Source organism: Scleropages formosus, chromosome 24 (assembly GCF_900964775.1).
Source record: "Scleropages formosus chromosome 24, fSclFor1.1, whole genome shotgun sequence".
Classification (NCBI taxonomy): domain Eukaryota; kingdom Metazoa; phylum Chordata; class Actinopteri; order Osteoglossiformes; family Osteoglossidae; genus Scleropages; species Scleropages formosus.
Genome location: NC_041829.1, coordinates 8,341,238 through 8,359,557, shown reverse-complemented (window position 1 = coordinate 8,359,557; position 18,320 = coordinate 8,341,238). Strand labels below are relative to the sequence as shown.

At 43.4% G+C, this 18,320-nt stretch overlaps 4 protein-coding genes across 5 annotated transcripts; 2 read left to right on the top strand and 2 right to left on the bottom strand.

The window, feature by feature from the left end:
* Nucleotides 1–211: 211 nt before the first annotated feature.
* LOC108936459 (E3 ubiquitin-protein ligase RNF182) lies at nt 212–1,774 on the top strand. The gene has a single exon (XM_018755819.2). The coding sequence runs from the start codon at nt 393–395 to the stop codon at nt 1,149–1,151; it is 759 nt and encodes a 252-aa protein (XP_018611335.1). The 5' UTR covers nt 212–392; the 3' UTR covers nt 1,152–1,774.
* Nucleotides 1,775–3,278: 1,504 nt separating this feature from the next.
* On the top strand, nt 3,279–5,914 carry LOC108936485 (regulator of G-protein signaling 9-binding protein). The gene is made up of 3 exons (XM_018755853.2): nt 3,279–3,384; nt 3,827–4,034; nt 5,084–5,914. Exons 2-3 carry the CDS (start codon nt 3,833–3,835, stop codon nt 5,611–5,613), a joined length of 732 nt encoding a protein of 243 aa, XP_018611369.1. The 5' UTR covers nt 3,279–3,384; nt 3,827–3,832; the 3' UTR covers nt 5,614–5,914.
* A 673-nt stretch (nt 5,915–6,587) lies between these two features.
* Nucleotides 6,588–9,331, bottom strand: LOC108936340 (ubiquitin-conjugating enzyme E2C). 2 transcript variants are annotated; one of them, XM_018755669.2, is made up of 6 exons: nt 8,766–9,331; nt 8,059–8,086; nt 7,876–7,962; nt 7,053–7,257; nt 6,845–6,904; nt 6,588–6,759 (listed from the first exon to the last, which is right to left on the bottom strand). In XM_018755669.2, exons 1-6 carry the CDS (start codon nt 9,026–9,028, stop codon nt 6,722–6,724), a joined length of 681 nt encoding a protein of 226 aa, XP_018611185.2. In that variant the 5' UTR covers nt 9,029–9,331; the 3' UTR covers nt 6,588–6,721. The 2 variants fall into 2 exon arrangements, with proteins under 2 accessions (XP_018611185.2, XP_029104437.1); XM_029248604.1 differs by having other exon boundaries at nt 6,588–6,904.
* A 1,923-nt stretch (nt 9,332–11,254) lies between these two features.
* On the bottom strand, nt 11,255–18,086 carry ube2c (ubiquitin-conjugating enzyme E2C). Its single transcript, XM_018755655.2, has 13 exons — nt 17,582–18,086; nt 16,742–16,812; nt 15,929–16,025; nt 15,188–15,286; nt 15,037–15,102; nt 14,266–14,322; nt 14,111–14,172; nt 13,653–13,698; nt 13,108–13,166; nt 12,601–12,661; nt 12,358–12,429; nt 12,200–12,255; nt 11,255–11,656 (listed from the first exon to the last, which is right to left on the bottom strand). The coding sequence occupies exons 1-13, from the start codon at nt 17,651–17,653 to the stop codon at nt 11,548–11,550; spliced, it is 927 nt and encodes a 308-aa protein (XP_018611171.1). The 5' UTR covers nt 17,654–18,086; the 3' UTR covers nt 11,255–11,547.
* Nucleotides 18,087–18,320: the final 234 nt, after the last annotated feature.

The window sequence follows — 18,320 nt, the reverse complement described above, 5'->3', positions numbered from 1 at the left end:
AATTCAATTTATTTTTATAGAGCACACAGTGACACAGAGTGCTTGAACACAGGCATAGAGCAAAGAAATAAATACATCAGACAAGGAAACAAAGAAACTACAGAACTAGCATAATACATTATCAATGCTTTTATAAAGCTATAAGTATGCCTACTGGCTGCAGAGGAAAGGAACAAAAACTCCAAACTGAAAGCTGAGGGAGGAAAAAAAAATCTCTGGGGGTCCAAGTGCCAGTGGCTGCCCACCCCTCCTGGGCACACGTTTATATGACACATTTCATTGGGTCAAGGATTCTAAGAGTGTGCACCAGGGACAGTCAGTAGGGGTGACCTGGAGCTGTCCGGAATCATTCTTTTTGGGCTTCACTTTCTTGCTTTGGACCCTTGGCCAAGATGAGCCAAAAGGTTGATTCCGAGATAGAGGGTTCTCAGCCCTTGGTGTACACCATCGAGGAACTTGAGTGCAAGATCTGCTATAACCGCTATGATGTACGTTCCCGCAAGCCTAAGGTGCTCAGCTGCTTGCACCGTGTCTGCGCCAGGTGCCTCAAGAAGATGGTGGAGATGGGTGACTCCTCGCCCAGTATCATCAGCTGCCCTTTTTGCCGCCACGAGACTCATGTTCCTGAGGAGGAGATCTGGCTTCTCCAAGATGACAGCAACATCCTGGCCATCCTAACTTACCAGGACCGTGCCCGGAAATGTGGTTCAACGGGTCACGGTGAGGTGGTACTCACACCAAGTGGTCTGGCTGGCGAGGGTGGCACAAGTGGGGACCAATCACACAGCTCCTCCGACTGCTTGGTCATCACCATCATGGAGATGCCAGGCGAGTCGCAGTCCTCCGAGACCATGAGCATGCTCAACATGGTGCGCTTATACCGGCCACCCAGCCTGGACTCACTGCCCTGCCACTTGCCCGTGCAGAAGTGCCGCATGTGGACATCGCACGCCTTCCCCCGCTTTCTCATTGGGCTCCTCTGTCTCATCTACTTCAGCTCCCTGCCCCTGGGCATCTACCTGTTGATGATCCAGCAGCTCTCACTGGGTGTCATCCTTGTCAGCCTGGTGCCCTCCACCCTCGTCCTCTGCGTCTTCTACGGCTTCTGTCAGTGCCTGTGCCATGAGATCATGGAGTCTATCACCACATGACCCATCTACACCCCATCTCAGTGCGCCGAAACGACCAAGCCTGCGGAACAACGACCAGCGCCACCCATTCATCATCCCACATCGTCTCGTGACCCAATTACGGTTCCTCTGACCTCAACCAGTCCCGGTCTGGTGGTATGTTAACTCCTTCAGTTTTCCCATCAGCTGGTTGATAGGGAGCCTTCGAAGATGCATGATTAACTGTGGCTCCTTTGTGATGTGTACTTCTCGGAGACTTGCTTGCCAAGATCTGATCACTGAAAAGCGCGGTCGACCTTCCCAACAGATAGGCTTCAGACATAACTGTGATCACCGAACTGTGTTGTTAGTGACGACCAAAAGTGTGTATCTACTCTCTCTTTTCATACAGTGTGAAATTGCTTGGTAGAGTTCTTGTCCCAACTGCGTCACAGCCAATCACTCCGTAAAAACTGTTCCTGGTACTTATACAATACTTGTTTATTTTTGTCCTAAAGGTTAAGTTGCTGTAATGAATGTCTGTGACCCAGAAGTAACCCTGTGTATTTTTCATGGGATATGAGACTGGAGAAAAAAATCACAGAACCGTCAAAACTGTTACTGATATTCCAATAAAAATTCGCAACACTGAATTCTGGGGTTCATCTCTCTGTATCGTTACTGTATACTACGTGCAACACTGACATTTGCTGAAAGCATCTTTGAAGAAGACCTCAAAACGTATTTATATGGAAATGTTTTACTGCACAAATGTGTAAGATTGTTGAATACTGATGAAAAAAACTCTTATAAAACCTCTTATTTAGATTTCGATTCACAATAGGAAGAAATCACCATAAGCAGAGACTAACTCTGATATGCATCCATCCATCCATCCATTGTCCATAACTGCTTGTCTCGAACAGAGTCGCGGTGAGCCGGAGCCTTCCCGGCAACATTGGACGCAAGGCTGAAGGCAGTAGGGGGGGTACACCCTGGACGGGACGTCAGTCCATCGCAAGGCACCAAACAGGACGCAAACCTCAGACCCGCCAAACAACAAGGCACTGAACAAATCTGCTTCAAACTCTGATATCATGACTCACAAAAAACTATGCATGTTAATATAAGGTAAAAATGAGGGGAAAATGGGGCAGCACTGTGGCACAGCAGGTAATGCCGGTGCCTCACGTCTCCTACAGTGTAGGTTTAGATGTGGGTTTGAATCCAGCTCAGTCTGTGTCCAGTTTGCAATTGTCCGTTGTGTGTGTATGTGATTGTCCTGTGACTAGTGTCCCAGTCAGAGTGAAACCTGCTTCACGCCCAATACATCCAGAGTAGACTCTGGACCATTAAAGCCCTACATTCAGATAAGTGGTTATCAATAATGAGTGAATGAATATAGGTAAAAAATGTGGAAACAAACTTAGCAAAGTCGTTATAGCCCTCCTTGTGAATGCTCATGACATCCTAGATGTTATACACATATGATGGCGTGTTAAGAACTTTAACATGAGAGGAAAATACGGGAAAACATGAGGATTTTTCCATAGCAGCATGTTTAGTTGGATGCTTCCGGAAGGCCTCTATTGCGGATCGTGTGTTGAGGAGGCCGTCACGCCCTGCGAATCGACGCAGTGGACACTGACTGCTCACAACTCCATTGAGCTAATTTTAGTGCAGTTGCTCCGGAGATGAGGCACGTGGGAGACGGCCCTGTTGCATCGAAGATCCCGCTCGGCGCCACTCTTCAAGTCTCTAAGAAGCCGCAGCTTGGAGAGGAACACCGAGGGAGCCGGTGTCCAGCATACGCACAGGGTCAGTGGGACCCAGAACCCCCAGATCTCATGAAGGCACCTTTTCTCCATGCCCCCATAAGACATCAGACGGTTGGACAGAGAGTAGGTCAGGGTCAGTTCAACCTGTGCACCAATAAATCAGTTCTTCCCATTTCAATACTGGATCCACACACGCCCACACACACACACGCCACATACGTGCATAGAGGGTTTCCCTGAGCATCAGCTGCCAGGGCCTCGGTTAATTGAAATATGGAGGCTCCCAGTGGAGCAGCACTTACTGATGCAATCGTGAGGGCGGAGGCTCTGCGTGGAGGGGGGACTGGGTAACACTGGGCGTTGGGCTTCAGCTAATGAGTGGAACAGACAACATCTTTTAGTGTGAGCAGGAAATATTCAGTCGGACAGCTGGACGCACCGCAGTAAACATTGCGATCCTGAACGCCACGAGACAACGGCGGACCCGCTAATCTGAGGTAAGGCTCGTAATGACTGGCATACGCTACGCACAGTCACTGTGGCACAGTGGGAGGTGCACACACTGCGTCACACAGTTTAGAAGGATGGCAGCAAAACTGGTGCTATTACGATTCTAAATGAAAAATGAATTGCGTCAAAAATAAGGCAAACGGGAGGATACGAAGATTTCTTTCCACAAAGTTGAAAATATTGTGAAGATCCCCAAAACTTTAAGTGATTTTGCCATCAAAAATGGAAAACAGATAATTTAGGTGAATTCATTTTATCTTGGATAGGTGGGGACTACTAGTGATGTCTCTCCGTAAGCGGTGATGAATAGTGGGAATACCACTAAAATGATCATGAAGAACTGGTAATACCAGCAAGGTGATGATCAGTAGTTGGGAGTTCCAGTAAGGAGACGATCAATAGGTGTGAGTTCCCGTGCTCTTCCTGCAGGTGACGATGAATCGCTGGCGGAAGTCGGTGGGGGAGATCCAGGCACGGCGGCGGGCCGTGGCAGAATGCACCCGTGCGCAGGTGGCTTTCTCCAGGGTGACCGCTTGCTTCCAGCAGCTGGCCACATGTGTGGGGAGCAGCTCCGACTGCAGCCGGCTGCGCGAGGAGCTGGAGGACACCAGGGCTTTGGCTCACAACCTCTGCATGGGTAACGTGACATCAGTGTGATAGGGTAACCATGCAGTAAAATAATTATGAAAAAGATGCAAAAAAAAAAAAAAAAATGCAGCACAATTGCTGACCGAGATGCATGTGAACATATATGACCATATCTCAGTAACATGGAAATAGCAGCATTAAACATTAAATCTTAGTTGCCTTAAATTAGTTTATAGCTGGACCCCAACAGGTTAATCTTAATGTCCATTCAGATGCAGATATGGATTATGATATGGCATCATAGGCTGACGAGGGAGGCTGCTTGAGGGGGTGTCATTGCTTACGTGATGAAGGACAGCTGGAAACAGGGTGTTTAAGGACTCTGACTTTTTAATCTGAGGATTGTTGGGTTGAACGCCAAGAAGCACTTAACCTAATTTTTAGGCGGCACGTGTGTCTCAGATACGTGCAGTTTTTTAAACTATAGATCTAATGCCATGCAGCTTTACACCAAAAATCTAGATTATGGAAGAAAGTATAGACAGAAACTAAACAAATGCTTGTAACAATAGAAGTATTTTTGGAACCTAAAATGTTTAACCAGATTCCAAACTGTCCTGCCAAAAACACCTCTTATGGCTTTTTAACACGAGGAGGAAAAACCACCCAAGCCTGGGTTCCATAAATCCTACAAATGCTTTTAAATTTAATATGAAATTACACATATTACAGCATTAGATTGCAAAAAATTTAAATATATACTTATATATGGTTGCTTTTAGTATCTTGCAGGATTTATGAAAAAAGTACAGGCAATTATTTTGACAACTTTGTCAACTTAATGAATTAGGAAGAAAACCTGTAATTAAATACAATAAATTTACGTTGAAACCAATTACCTTTTTAACCAATTTACCATTTAAATTATGAACAGAAATGTGTACACTATATTATTTCCATATCTCCATCATAACGGGGAGATGGATGTTGACTGTGAATGAATGTCTTCAACTCTGCTTTGTTTTGGTAAAAGTCTGAAAGAGGAGATGTTATGCCCTGAAACAGCTGAAATAACAACAGCGTCCGCCTGTGCATTAGGGCTGCAGAAGAGGCTTACAGCCCTCCTGACCGAAGGTGACCTGGTGCAGGAGGACCGCGAGCGAGTCGAGAGGTTGTGGGTACTCTTCCTGTCCGGGCTGGAGATCTTCCAGCAGGATCTGCATAAGGTTGTCCTCCTTCAAGACTTCTTCCCACTAAAGCAGCCCCGTGACCGACGGATGCTGGTCAACACTGGGGGCACAAGCGAGGGGTCCAGCTCGGGGCAGGTGGTGGCGCGCGTGGCCGGGGTTCCAATCCCCTGGCCAAAGGAGGAGGCCGGTCCCTGCCCCGACCTGGGGACGCACATCATCCAGCTAGAGACCATGGCGCAGGAGATGCTGCGAAAGGTCAACGTGCCCTTCTGGTCTGTGGAAGCCACCCAGGAGGCGTGGGCCGAGGGCTGCGACAATGAGCAGGACGATGAAGAGGTCGTGGAGGAGATGTCCGTGGAGACAGTCACTACGGAGGGCGGAAGGCTGGCTGGCTGCTGTCACTACCCTGGATGTCGCATCTTGTGTATGTTACACTGAGCACTATACAGTTTCCTCCTTTGCCCAGGAAACTATATATGGCATTCTCATTGACACATTAATCTTAGAAATTTAACCTTTAAACATAGAGGGACCAGCAGGTATGTTAATCATTGCACCAAAAGGACCTGGGTTCAGTTTCCTGCTCCTGGCTAACCTAACTATATTTACTAAAAAACCCCATATGTACAAATGGGAAAATAACTTCAAGTATCTTAATACTTCAATTACTCTAGAAGAAAGGCAGCACTAAGTGAATAATCTCATTTATTGCTTGTGTACAACTCCCAGTTTTGCTTACCATCAGTAACTTTCACACACACACACACACACACACACACACATTTTCAGAACCGCTCGTCCCTTACGGGGTCACGGGGAACTGGAGCCTACCCGGCAACACAGGGCGTAAGGCCGGAGGGGGAAGGGGACGCACCCAGGACGGGACGCCAGTCCGTCACAAGGCACCCCAAGCGGGACTCGAACCCCAGACCCACCGGAGAGTAGGACTGCGGACCAACCCACTGCGCCACCGCACCCCCCAGTAACTTTCAATGAACTTAAAATGGTAATAGCTTATGCACCACTTCAGGAAGTCATTTACATAAATATTTTGGCGCACACACACACACACACACACACACACACACACTTTCTGAACCGCTTGTCCCATACGGGCTCGCGGGGAACCGGAGCCTACCCAGCAACACAGGACGTAAGGCTGGAGGGGGAGGGGACACACCCAGGACGGGACGGCAGTCCGTCCCAAGGCACCCCAAGCCGTATCCGATCCCCAGACCCACTGGAGAGCAGGACCCAGTCCAACCCACTGCGCCCCCTATTGTGGTATAATGAATCCTTAATCAAACAGCCAAATACACACACACAAAAAAAAAAAAAAAAAAAAAAAAAGATTATGCATTAAATGGTAATAAATGTTTTTAAAACAAACCTTCACATCTGAGGACAAGTACTGAGTTTACAAGAAACAAGCTTTATTCAAGTTTCATACAACAAATTCAAAAACTGTACATACAATGGACATTTACAAAATAAGAAAAAACACTCAAATAAGACAAACAAAAGGCTGGTTGACAAACTCCTCCGATTAACTCTTGTATGTTGCATGCAAGTGGGCTCTGAAAGCTGAGAAAGGAGAAGCAAGTCAATCGATTTCAATCAAATCCCATAAAAACAAAGTTGATATTTAGCATGGAAAACAAAACCCTACCCTCCTGGTTTTCCCACAGTTCTGCTGCACCAGCATTCATTGGACTTTCATTATTGGGTTCTGCAGACAAATATTAAAATTTCTAAAGACCAGTGGACCAATCAATCACACACTGAACAGACAATACACTAAAGCATGAAAACATAATTTAATCCTTTATGAAGTATTTCAGAAAACATCCAGCAGGACATCTTTAAGCACTCCTTACCTCCGAGCAGGCTCTGGATAGAGAGCAGAATAGACCTAACATCGTACAAGGCTGACCACTTCTCTTTCAGGATATCCAGACAGATGAAGCCTTGCTCATCTACATTGGGGTGGTAACATGGCGTGATGAACTTTACTCGTGGTGCTTTGTAGGGGTAACCGCTGGGAAATTCTAAAGACAACTTGTACCGCAAGCCTTCGTATACCTAAAGAAAAGCTGAAATCAGATCTCTTGGGGAAGTGTGAAGCTTCCTGATGTTATGAACATTCAAGTTAAGAATTTACAAACATTTTGCCCATTTATTTTCTAAAAATTCCAAGTAATGTGCACTTCCACATCCAGGTATTAGTTGGTGGTAGTGGGCACCCAGACACAATGAGCACTGGACCAAAGTCATCCAGATTACTTTCAGTATTCATGGCTCACAGCTGGTGTTCCCATGTGCTGGTCATCAGTAACAAAGATGAGAAATATATTTATGGGATGAATCTTCAAATCCTTCAAATCAAGGGACATCTTGTACTATTAAGCTTTCGATTGTGACTCAGGGGTAAAAGTGACTGACTTCATGATCGAATGGAGTTTTGAATAGTGGACTAAGGGAAAACTGAGCAATTACACTTAATACAGATGTGACTCATGTGACATTATGATTAGCCAAGTTTTTAATTTCTAGAAGGACAACACCCTCAATTTTTTTGCCAAGCTTCATTCACAAGAATAATCAAGATGTCCATTCTTATAAGTGTAGACTACAAGAAACTGCATAGAAGGAATCGGAGCCATGAGTCATCATTTCAGAGGTGAAGTGCTCTGGTCCTACCGTTCCTTGTGCCCCGTCAATCGTCCCAATCCACTTAAAGAGATTGTCCGACTCTGGGAAAGCGGAAATTCCCTTGTCTCCAGACATCTGTCAAACAAATCAAGTTATGCCAAATTACAAGCAAAAAGAGGGGGGGTGAAAACACAATATGTACAGATCAGACATCCATCAGTCAATTCTTACCATTAGTGTCATCAACTCTTGCTGAAGTCTAGAAAACAAGAAAATAAGACAAGATGTTTAGGATGAAATGTGCAAATCTAAGTTAACTGTGGTGTCAAAATAAGAGCCATCCGAGTAACCTGGTAGTGCCTAGTTAGTTATTGTTACCCATCAGGTGTTTGTACACCCATTTTCAAAAAACACTTGAGAGATGCAGAATTGCAATAGTGAACAGCCTAACCTGGAAGCATAGGAAGTGCAGCAGGATACACCCCGGACGGACACTGGCCCATCGCAAAGCAATCGCACACAAAGGGCGATTCAGAACCACACATTCACCCAAAACCTGTCTTTAGAAACAGAGCACCCAGAGGAGACCCACAGGGGAGAATATGCAGACTCCACACTGGTACTGAATTAACATTATGTGTGTGTACATGATGTTGTTGTCTGCCCATTCCAACCGTCTTGAAAGCAGAATACACGAGACATGAACTACAGCGAGTCCACATGGTCGTGCTAACGGTACAGTTAATGTCCTTAAAGGCTCGCAAGCTCTTCCAACACATCATCATGTCTCGAAGCCGGTCGGGTGGCTGGAAAAAGCACAAGGAAGGGCGGCTCATATAAGGCACAGAGTTAATAGGCGATCATGTGAAGATGAGACATCATGATGGGCCAAGTGGAAAGGAATGGAAAGAAAAGGAATGCAACAGAAGTCAAGTGACCGTTTTGAGACGGAGCCCCGGGCCGCACTGCCGCCGGCCTCGCCGCCCTTCAGAGCCGCCGTGGTGGAGGCCGCCGCTGCCGCCGGGTCCATGTTCTGGGAAGCCATCGCTCTGCTCGGGAACACCACCAACACGACTGGGCCCTTTAACAACAGCGGTTCTGTCTCTGGAAAGATCCGGAAGAGCAGCAGCAGGTCCGCGATCAGAGCGGCATCATCATGATGACTGCAGCGCAAGCTAACGCGGCGCCCCACACATATCATTATTTATACGAATCTATACAAGCAATTACAATAACCGACAAAACTGACTGTCGTCAGTAATTACAGACATTGACTCAATGATTGAGATATTAATAAAGATTAAATAATGCCTTAAAAAACCGACGTAAACTAACGGAAGCAAGTAGTATCTCTGGTACGCCGGCGGAACCGTCGTTATCAAGCAACCTGGTCCTGTCGTCGACATCATTACCAAAAGCTGGAATATTAATGAATAACAAAACTACCGTTACCTCCCTTTCGCTACGCTAGTTAGTTAGATAAAAAGGTAAGTAGGAAAGGGATGTCGTTACCTCGACGACAATCTGAATCTCAGCATTAACCCAACCAGACTGAGGCAAAACAAACTAACCTACTACCTCAGGAAAAGAAAAGAAAAAAAAAAAGACGGAAATCCTTACCTTGAAACAAAATACGTATTACTATGTTTTAAAGTATTTTCTTGATTACACTTTATTACTAAATCCTTCCTGTCAGCTAACAACTGTCTATCCAACGCTGCATACAGAGACGGCCGTTAAAAGGTTTCCTCAGATTTCAATATTCCGCCCGCCCCACCGTTTAAACTTTTTCGTCGGTCCCCTCTTTCCCCACCCATATTTGTCCGATGACCAATCGGAGCAGCGTATTTGAAAACAAAGCAACGTCTTAGCAACCCTGTGGGAATGATGCGATTTAGCCTCAAGTTTAATGTGATTGGACGGTACCGTGCCGGAAGTGGGTCTTAGATAACTTACGGATGTGCGTCAAGTCGCTGCCGTTCATTGCCGTGAGCGCGTGTACACAGTAGAAAACGTACTGTACAGAATGGAAAAGATAAGAAATTGTACTGTTTTCACAAAAAACGTGTATTGTATATTCATACGTTTTCGTTCAACTAGGTTAAAGGTGAAACGCTTAAATAATGCATCAGTTTCGCTTTGACGAAAAAGTTTTTTTTTCCAAAAAATTACTTATAGCAACGATGGGCTAAGTATTTATTTTAATTAAGATCCTGTTTCAAAATGGAATTAAATTGTATTTACTAAATAATTTAGCCTCCTCAGTTTACAGCTTAGCTGAATAAATGCATTGCTGTTCATCAAAGTTCAAACTTGCATAATTTATTAAACTCCACTTCCGTACAGAAAATATTATCCATCTGGTTTACTTATTTTTTGGTGGAAATCATTACTTCTTCAGAACTGTACCCCCGAATGACACGTCGTAGTCCAATTCATCAAAATATTCAACAATTTGAATGTGAAACAGTAGCTTTTCAGAAACTATGCTAGAAATTGACAGCAAGATTTACAGTATTTGTTTCCATCCATTTTTTTTACATTAACCAACCTTATTTTGTATTTGGCTTTACAACCTGAATCTATGAAGAGCCACTTACTGAAGTTTAATCTTGTTAGAGCCTTTATAAATGCCCATTTTTTCAACATTAAAACTGGTATTATATTTTCACATGACTGTGAAGTATGAGTGGCTTAGAAAGAAAGGTAAAACATCTTTAATGTTCATTTGATACTGGTATAGAAGCACAAACATGTCCTCCAGGACTGTTTGAATACATGTGAAACCAGTCCAGGCTTTCCCACTATAAACCATTAAACTTACTTTAAAATTTTTTTTTTGTGATTAGGGTTTAAAAAAAAAAAACTGACTAATGTAAAGAAAACTAAATGTCTATCATATAGATGGTGAAAATCATACCCCTAAAAAGCAATTCCAATGCAGTATTTTTCCATATATCACAGCCAAAAAGTACAATAAAATGAATTCAGGATCATCTATACCCCTTATTTTCCATATCACCCTTTATTAAAGAGTAATAAGAACAGTTGTGAATGAGAAGTCACCAGACTGAGACATCAGAAGTCCTGAGAACATCCATACAAAAGGAACCTTTCCAACAGTCATAGGTTCAAATAGCTACTGGAAACATAATCCACACCTTAAGCAGTTGTACTGATGTATTAATAGGAATACTTGATTACTATATAAAGTACCATTGACTTGGCACATACTTGACGAGGGGGCAGAAGTTGCACTTTTTTGTGCAGATAGTGTGGGATAAAACACTGCAATAAAATAACTACCAGCAATGCATTGTCAAATTACAAAAAGTAACAGCTGTCTTTTTATTAATAAAATACAGGATACAGGCGTACAAATGAAAATCTTGAGGCAGGATTGTCGCACACCAATTAATTTTTCTACTCTTTTTTTTTTTTTTTTTTTTAACTTCTCAGATGTGGTAAAGAAACTGTGCACATACTTCATGGTAAGATATTACAATGTGCCACAGGTGCCTAAAATTTAAATATGGAAAAATACATATTTCAGTTTGCTGTGCAGGCATAATGTATATAAGTTGGCCACTTGTTCAGGACTTTCACAGGGACATTTGACAGTGCTGTGTGGAAGACTGGCTGGTAAAGACTCAACTGCACCTCCCCCTCGATAACATGGTTAGGGGTTCTCAGCTTATCTCCTTTCCTTGTAGCTGCATCCTAATCCTTCTCAAACCGCTGCGCTTCCATTGCCTTTTGCATCTTTTCGATCATCCAGTGTGGAACAGTGAAAGGCTTCAGCTCCTCCATTCTGACATCTGGGCAGTCCCTGGGGTTTTGACAGAAACACGTCATTAAACACTCCAGCAATAGCGCTGTGCTCCAACGTCTGACTGTTTGGTGCTCCCATTACATGAGGTCCAACATCAAAAGCATGTAGGTTCTCAGTTTTGGCCCAGATGCAGTGGAATGAGCTCCCTCAAAGCTGCTGAATCCCTCCAGCATTTAAGAAGGGTCTCAAACCCATCTCTTTGACACCTATTTCTGTTCTGATCTCCTGACAGCTCCATAGATGAGTCCAACACCATCTGCTATTATGTATTTGTTACTTCAATGTCACTTCTATAGGAGCTACCAGAGGGATGTGAACCAGCAACATGATGGTGTCAGACACACAAGCTGTGTCCATAATCCTGTGTCTAAAGCTCTTTGTTACTGATGCACTTTTGTTAACTCGGACTTCTACGTAATTCTGGATAAAAGTGTCTAATAAATGAATGTAAAACACGAAAAAAACCAATGCAATATTTCAATCCCTAACTGTAATGCTAACAGCTGCCCTAAGGAATAAAAGGACAAAAGGAAGTACCACCTGTAGTCTTCACTCCGTGCCAGCTCCTGAATATCTTCTTCAATCAGAAGGTATGCCTGTGGACACATTTGCACACATAAGACATGCAAAGATAGAAATGCGTTTGTATGCTGCGAGTAGGAGCAAATCAGAGCATGACAACTAGCCTTAAACCTCACCATTTTTCCACCTGTAGCCCTCATATGTTGCCTTTCTGCCAGCCAGTGCTTGTCCTGCGGATCAGCGGCATACTGCAACACATACACAAACACACACACACTTTACTGCCTAACACAATAAAAAGAAACCTAAAGTGAGTGAGTCTCTTCTCTTTTGTTAAAGAAAAACAGATGGTATTCCATGCAAATCCATATTCTGCTAAACAAAACTTTTGTTAGCGTGTGACTCAGCTTTGGCCTCACTTTGAAGAGGTCCGCGTGCTTGATATAAATCCGCCCTCTGGTTCCGCCCATCCCCAGAGCTCTGAAACATAGGTATACATGAGCACAGCCAAACATAAGTGATGCATTCAACAAGGCCTGTAAAGGTGACTGAGGGCTAAAATTATGAAAAACAGTCAAAGAGTGAAAAAATGTGGGCATATAGCAACAGTGTGCAAAAATAACCCATCTGCAACTCTATACAGCATTTCTGGCTATTAACATCACTCAACTGGCAGACAACCTTGACCATCGTGAGAGTATTATGCAATACAATTTACAAAAAACGAGATTGAGACTCACCAATTTTACAACAGTGAATCAGTTTGCCTTCATAAGTCTCACAATACATTTTAAATTATCACACCTGAACTCAGTGGCAGTTCTGTGAAATAAGGAATAAGGTAGTAACTGGTTGATTACAACACCCAGTTTATGCTAATACATATGCTGGCTCATACTTGCGAAACCTCAGCTCTCATTACTTACTTATTTGCTCTTGATCCCAGAACAAATGTGCTCTTCTCAGACAGCCTTGAAGGGTCCCACTGAAAAAACCGCATAGCAGCATGGTAAATAATTGATTTCATTCATACCTTCTAAACATAAACACTAAGGGTCCAAACACAGCAAGCAGATTAAAATGAGGCCTAATTCAACACAGTAACCCCAAGTCTTTTACTACCCCTGATCAAGGTACTTGCCTTGAACTAATATAATCAAAATTAACCTGCTGCATAAATGGGTAAATCCACCATAAGGTTGATTAACAGTATAAGGTGTCAGGGACAAAGGTGTCAACTAAAAAAAGATTAATAATAACCAAATCATACACAGAAATGCCGAGGAATTTACACTAAGGGCTGCTAGGTATGATGGAGTATGATTAACCCCAGCTCCTACCAGCTCTATGAACTGTTTAGGGCAGCACTTTGTGTGACATTTCACATGTAAACATATGTATTTCAAACCTAATGAAATGGATTTTTCCCTCCTGTTATGTGTATATTCCTGATAAAGGGGCAGCTTCTCACCTTGGGACCATCTCTTTTTATTGGCTCTGATGTTTTCGGTTTGGTCCTTAAAGAGCAGAAAAACCACTAAGTTTCTGAACGACACAGAGGCAGCCCAACTAAGAATCTGTTGCACATGCCACACATGATTGATATCGGCACTTGAGCCTAATTGCGCCTACAGGCATACTGATGTGGTAAATGGAGCAAAGCCATCGGCCATTAATCAGCGCTGGCACAAGCAGAGGCCTGACCATAAGTCCTTGCAGTACAGCAACGCACTTGCTTCTTCTGAGGTACAGATGTGGCTAATGTGTGTTTTCATTCACACAATATTTACTCCAATATAATAAAAATCAACAGGCATGGCTTCCATCTTTCAAGGCTGTGACTATCATGATTCTCGTAATACAATGAGCCACACTGGTGGGGGGGGGGGGGTGTCTAATACTGCTGCACTGGGTAGAGGGTGCACTCACAGGTTGCTGTGGGAAGCTGTTCGGTCATTCGATGAGACGGGCCCAGGGGGCCGACCTTTTCTCTGCAAATAACAGAAACAAAGACACACAGGCCACGGTAAAAACACAAAAGTATGATATGTTTAAGATTGAGGGTACAGGAAATGCTCTCTTACCTTCCGGGGAACAGGACTTCCTCTCTGGCTGGAGTCATCGTCCATGTGGCGAGCACGCTGTTGGGAAGGAGGAGAAATGAGTAGTGCAGGTCACAGAGTACATCCTCAAAACTAATCTATCCATCCAATCCAGCATAACTACTTGTCCAATGCAGGGTCAGGGCTCCAGGCCATGTTTGTCTTGTGGGACGAAACCAGAGCAGCTGGAGGAAGCCAAGGAGAACATGCAAACTCTAGACAAACTGAGCTGGACTCAAACCAACATCCAAACTCACAGCTCAGTAGCTGTTTGGCACCAGTGCTACTCTCAACTGTTTATTATTATTGTATTACTGTTGTTATTGTTAATATTCAAATTACAATCTATATGAGGATGAGAGACTTAGTTCAGGCAAGGGAACTGGCATATTCACTGTACCCTTAAGCACTACACTAACTGCTGCCCCAGTGTGTGTTACTGTCAAGTCCAAGTTTCCAAGTCATGGAGCAGTACCTGTCAAAAGTTTAAGTACACTGATGGAAACTACTTATTGTTCACGGGGCCTTCAGTTAAGTTCAACCAGAAGATCAGGCATTGTATCTTCCCAGCTCTTCTGCAGTAATTCCCAAAGATGCAGGACACTTGCATATGGCTATGCTTTCACTCTTCTGTCCAGTTTGTCCCAAGTGGGTGCTACTCAGGTGGACTCATACTTCATTGACATTGTCTGTCATAACAGGACCTACAGATTCATTTAAAATCACTTCCTGCTGTAAAGCCACACATTTTACCTTGACTGGAGGTTCAAAAGCTGGTCTTGCAACTGTTTTTTCACCATCAGAGAACAGCAGTTTTGCCTGTGAAAGAAACAGAAGTCAATGATTTGCCCGTTTTACAATCAGGAGGAAACAGTGCGTGTCCAGATGAGCATAGCGCTCTCACCTGTTCCAGGCAGTTGCGACAGGTCTCCCTGATCAGCTGGTCAGCTTGCACCTCCTCACCAACGTTCTCCTTCACGTTACTAGCTGCTTTCTCAAAGAACTGAACCACAAACACCCCAAGGAAAAGACCGCGATCAAAACTCCAACATACTTTGTAAATAAACTGCTGAAAACTTAGAACATTTATTCATATTTACATTCATTTAGCTGATGCTTTTTGCCAAAGTGACTTATAATGCCAAGCTACCTACAGTGATTACATGTCTATACAGCTGGATTAATTGTTTACTGGAGCAATTCAGACCAAAAACCCTGCTAATGGGTACTACAAGAGTAGGTGAGATTCAAACATGCAGTCTGTTTAAAGCAGCCTGAAAAACTGTTTCAACACCAAGTATAGTTCAATGCTTAAACTTTTTTCTACAAGTATACAAAAGCATCTGCTAATTAAATAAATCTAAGAGCGACCCTGAATTTCAACTGTTCCAAACAGATTTCCCTACTGCTTACTGGTAATGTGCATACTTGTATTTTTTATAAAAAAAAAAAAAAAAAAAAAATACAAGCAGGCAATCACATTTTTAATGACACACAATATCTGTATGAACTCAGTGTGAATCTTTAACACCACAGGAAATAACATTTTCTAATATGCTCTGCCATGTGTCACATTGTGAATAAGCTGTTGCTTGTACACAGTGGTGATTATGCCAAAATTCCCCCTCCAAAATTGCTTATTTACCTTCATGTACTTCCGGAACACAGCCAATATGTCTTCATTAAAGTTTGGCTGCAGAACAGTTCGCAAAAGGTCCATGGAAATCACAGGGTCTGTGTAACTGCACAGACAAAACAACGGATGACAACAGATGACATCAGCTTTCAAAAGGAAGAAAACATCAAACATTCACCCAACACTTGTGAAAGGATGTAACAGGAATCAACAAAAGCAGTTATCAGAAAGAGTCTTTCGAGATGATTAAGCCACAGGGCGGTAAAGTGCTGTAAAGTTCACAGTCCCACACCCATCTGCTGCATCTCAGCACGTTTCTGGTTTCATGAGAGCAAGCAGAGATGGTATGCGCCTCCGGTTGTCATCTGCTGCTCTAACACAACAGCGGAGGAAGGCTGCAGACCTGCAACTCAAAGCATGATGCGCTATACTATAATGTTGTGCTGAGGATGCAGAGTCTGTTAGACAAGGGAATTTCAAAGTCTAACCCATGAAAATCACACTTACTGAAGTTTTTTTTTGTAAATTGCAGAGTAGTTACTGAACAGCACAGAACATGATGCCCCACCAGTCATGGAACAATCACTGCTACCATTTAATGAATGTTGCTGTGTGTACAGCACAAAGTGTAAATAAAAGCACATTCCTGGGTTTATGGTAAACTACTTCAATAATCGCAATTATGAGCCCGACTGAAAATACCTAGGTGTCTAAACAATGTACAGTCACAGTGAATTTTGGCAGCAGGTAGTACAGTGTAAGCTGCCTTCAACAAAGTGTCAGTTAAAGAAAGCTTAATAATAACTTAACATTTTGTCTTACCTCACGCTCATCTGTGAGCGCCGACCCCTGCGTTGCACTTGTCTGTGCTTAATCATGATATTCCAGGGGTTCTGGAAATCAATCGCAACACAGTTGGTGAAGAGGCACTGGGTGAAGGTTTTGGATGCAGTTGTTGACACAGACCCATCAATTTTTCCTTAATAACCACTTCTCCAGTACAGAATGACAGTGGCCTGCAGTCTATCCTGGAAGTAAAAGGTGTGAGGCAAGGCACACCCTAGACGGAATGCACGGCTATCACTAATTCACTCACAAATAGACATTAAGGGCAATTTAGAGTCACCAATTGACCCGAAACACATAATTTGGGCTCAAACTCCAGAATGATGTATAGTCACATGAGTCATTCTACGCCAGATGTCACTGGTACCTGAAACCAAACCTTGGCTCCTAGAGATGACACATGCTGATGTCAGACACAATGATGCATCACAGACTTATTTTAATGGTTTAACACAAAAAAATATATACTTAGGCAAATGCGTAATTGCATTTGGCATGGAATAACCCATAGATACAAACACCTACCCCCTACTTCCAACTATGATCTTGAAATAATACTACGCCTCAAATGATTGCAGATCCTCCTGTAGTCTTTTTTTTTTTTTAAATCATTCTAAAACAGTAAGAATTTCAACAAATATATGTGTATTACAAATATCTTTGAGTTTGAATCTCAAGCTGGACTGATCCTGCAAGCACTTCGATCGTGCAAGAACTAGTTTCGATGATTGTATAATCCAGGTGCTTCATTCCTTTCTAAACGACAGAGTGAAGTGGGCGGGTTCGAAAAGGGAGATATAATTTATGAAAACTTACATAGGAGAGCTGCTGTTCCTGCGCATCCTGCTGAAGCCAGTCCCGTCGGCCCTCGCTTCGGTGAGCACCCATGAAACTAAGTCTGCTTAAAATCAACTTTTCACCAAAAACAAAGAGTTTTGAAGTTTCTTATCCGTACGTGGTGCACGACACCGAAGAATGATTTCCTGAGGCAAAATTAATTATCACGGTACGACGTAGGTAGGTAGGTCAGCCTGAGTCCTAAGCGAAAGGAAAGTGCAAAACTCAGACTGAGATTCTACAGCTCAAAGTGAGCCAGTCGCTTCGCTGCCTACCGTTGGTAACAAAGACGCTGCACTGTGTAAATACTATCAGAAATATTAAATATAATTCGATCGGAATTGTACAAAACAGCGAAAACAGGACGCACGTCCCACTTCACGCAAAGTCAAAAGCATCAAATCCGAGAACTGCTTCATCATGGCGGCCCTAACTTCCTCACGTCCGTGAGCGACGGCCATGATTATGAGGTCAAATTCGGAGCGAAAAGCAGTAATCACTTAACAAAAACAATTGCCTCATTGTGGCGAACTTCACCTTTTCGCGTCCGGCAACAGCGGCCATGATTATGAGGTCGATTCCGAATAGGAAGCAGTCATAGCACAAACGGATTATCTCATCGTATCATCGTCGTCTGTCTTATTTCCAATAAAGACGGCCATGATGTTGAGGTCAACTCCTGGTGGCAAGTAATTATGAACACAGCTTCGTAATATTA

Excerpts from the sequence above, each read along its gene's own strand:
- LOC108936340 (XM_029248604.1), bottom strand. The coding sequence starts at position 9,028 with ATGATATGTGTGGGGCGCCGCGTTAGCTTGCGCTGCAGTCATCATGAT. Across the intron at positions 8,087-8,765 it reads CGGGGCTCCGTCTCAAAACG|ACTTCAGCAAGAGTTGATGA; the intron begins GTCACTTGACTT and ends CTTGTTTTCTAG. Across the intron at positions 7,963-8,058 it reads AAGAGTTGATGACACTAATG|ATGTCTGGAGACAAGGGAAT; the intron begins GTAAGAATTGAC and ends TTTGTTTGACAG.
- LOC108936485 (XM_018755853.2), top strand. The coding sequence starts at position 3,833 with ATGAATCGCTGGCGGAAGTCGGTGGGGGAGATCCAGGCACGGCGGCGG. Across the intron at positions 4,035-5,083 it reads GGCTCACAACCTCTGCATGG|GGCTGCAGAAGAGGCTTACA; the intron begins GTAACGTGACAT and ends CCTGTGCATTAG.
- ube2c (XM_018755655.2), bottom strand. The coding sequence starts at position 17,653 with ATGGGTGCTCACCGAAGCGAGGGCCGACGGGACTGGCTTCAGCAGGAT. Across the intron at positions 15,287-15,928 it reads TGTTCCGGAAGTACATGAAG|TTCTTTGAGAAAGCAGCTAG; the intron begins GTAAATAAGCAA and ends TTTGTGGTTCAG. Across the intron at positions 13,699-14,110 it reads ACAGCTTCCCACAGCAACCT|GACCAAACCGAAAACATCAG; the intron begins GTGAGTGCACCC and ends CTGCTCTTTAAG.
- LOC108936459 (XM_018755819.2), top strand. The coding sequence starts at position 393 with ATGAGCCAAAAGGTTGATTCCGAGATAGAGGGTTCTCAGCCCTTGGTG.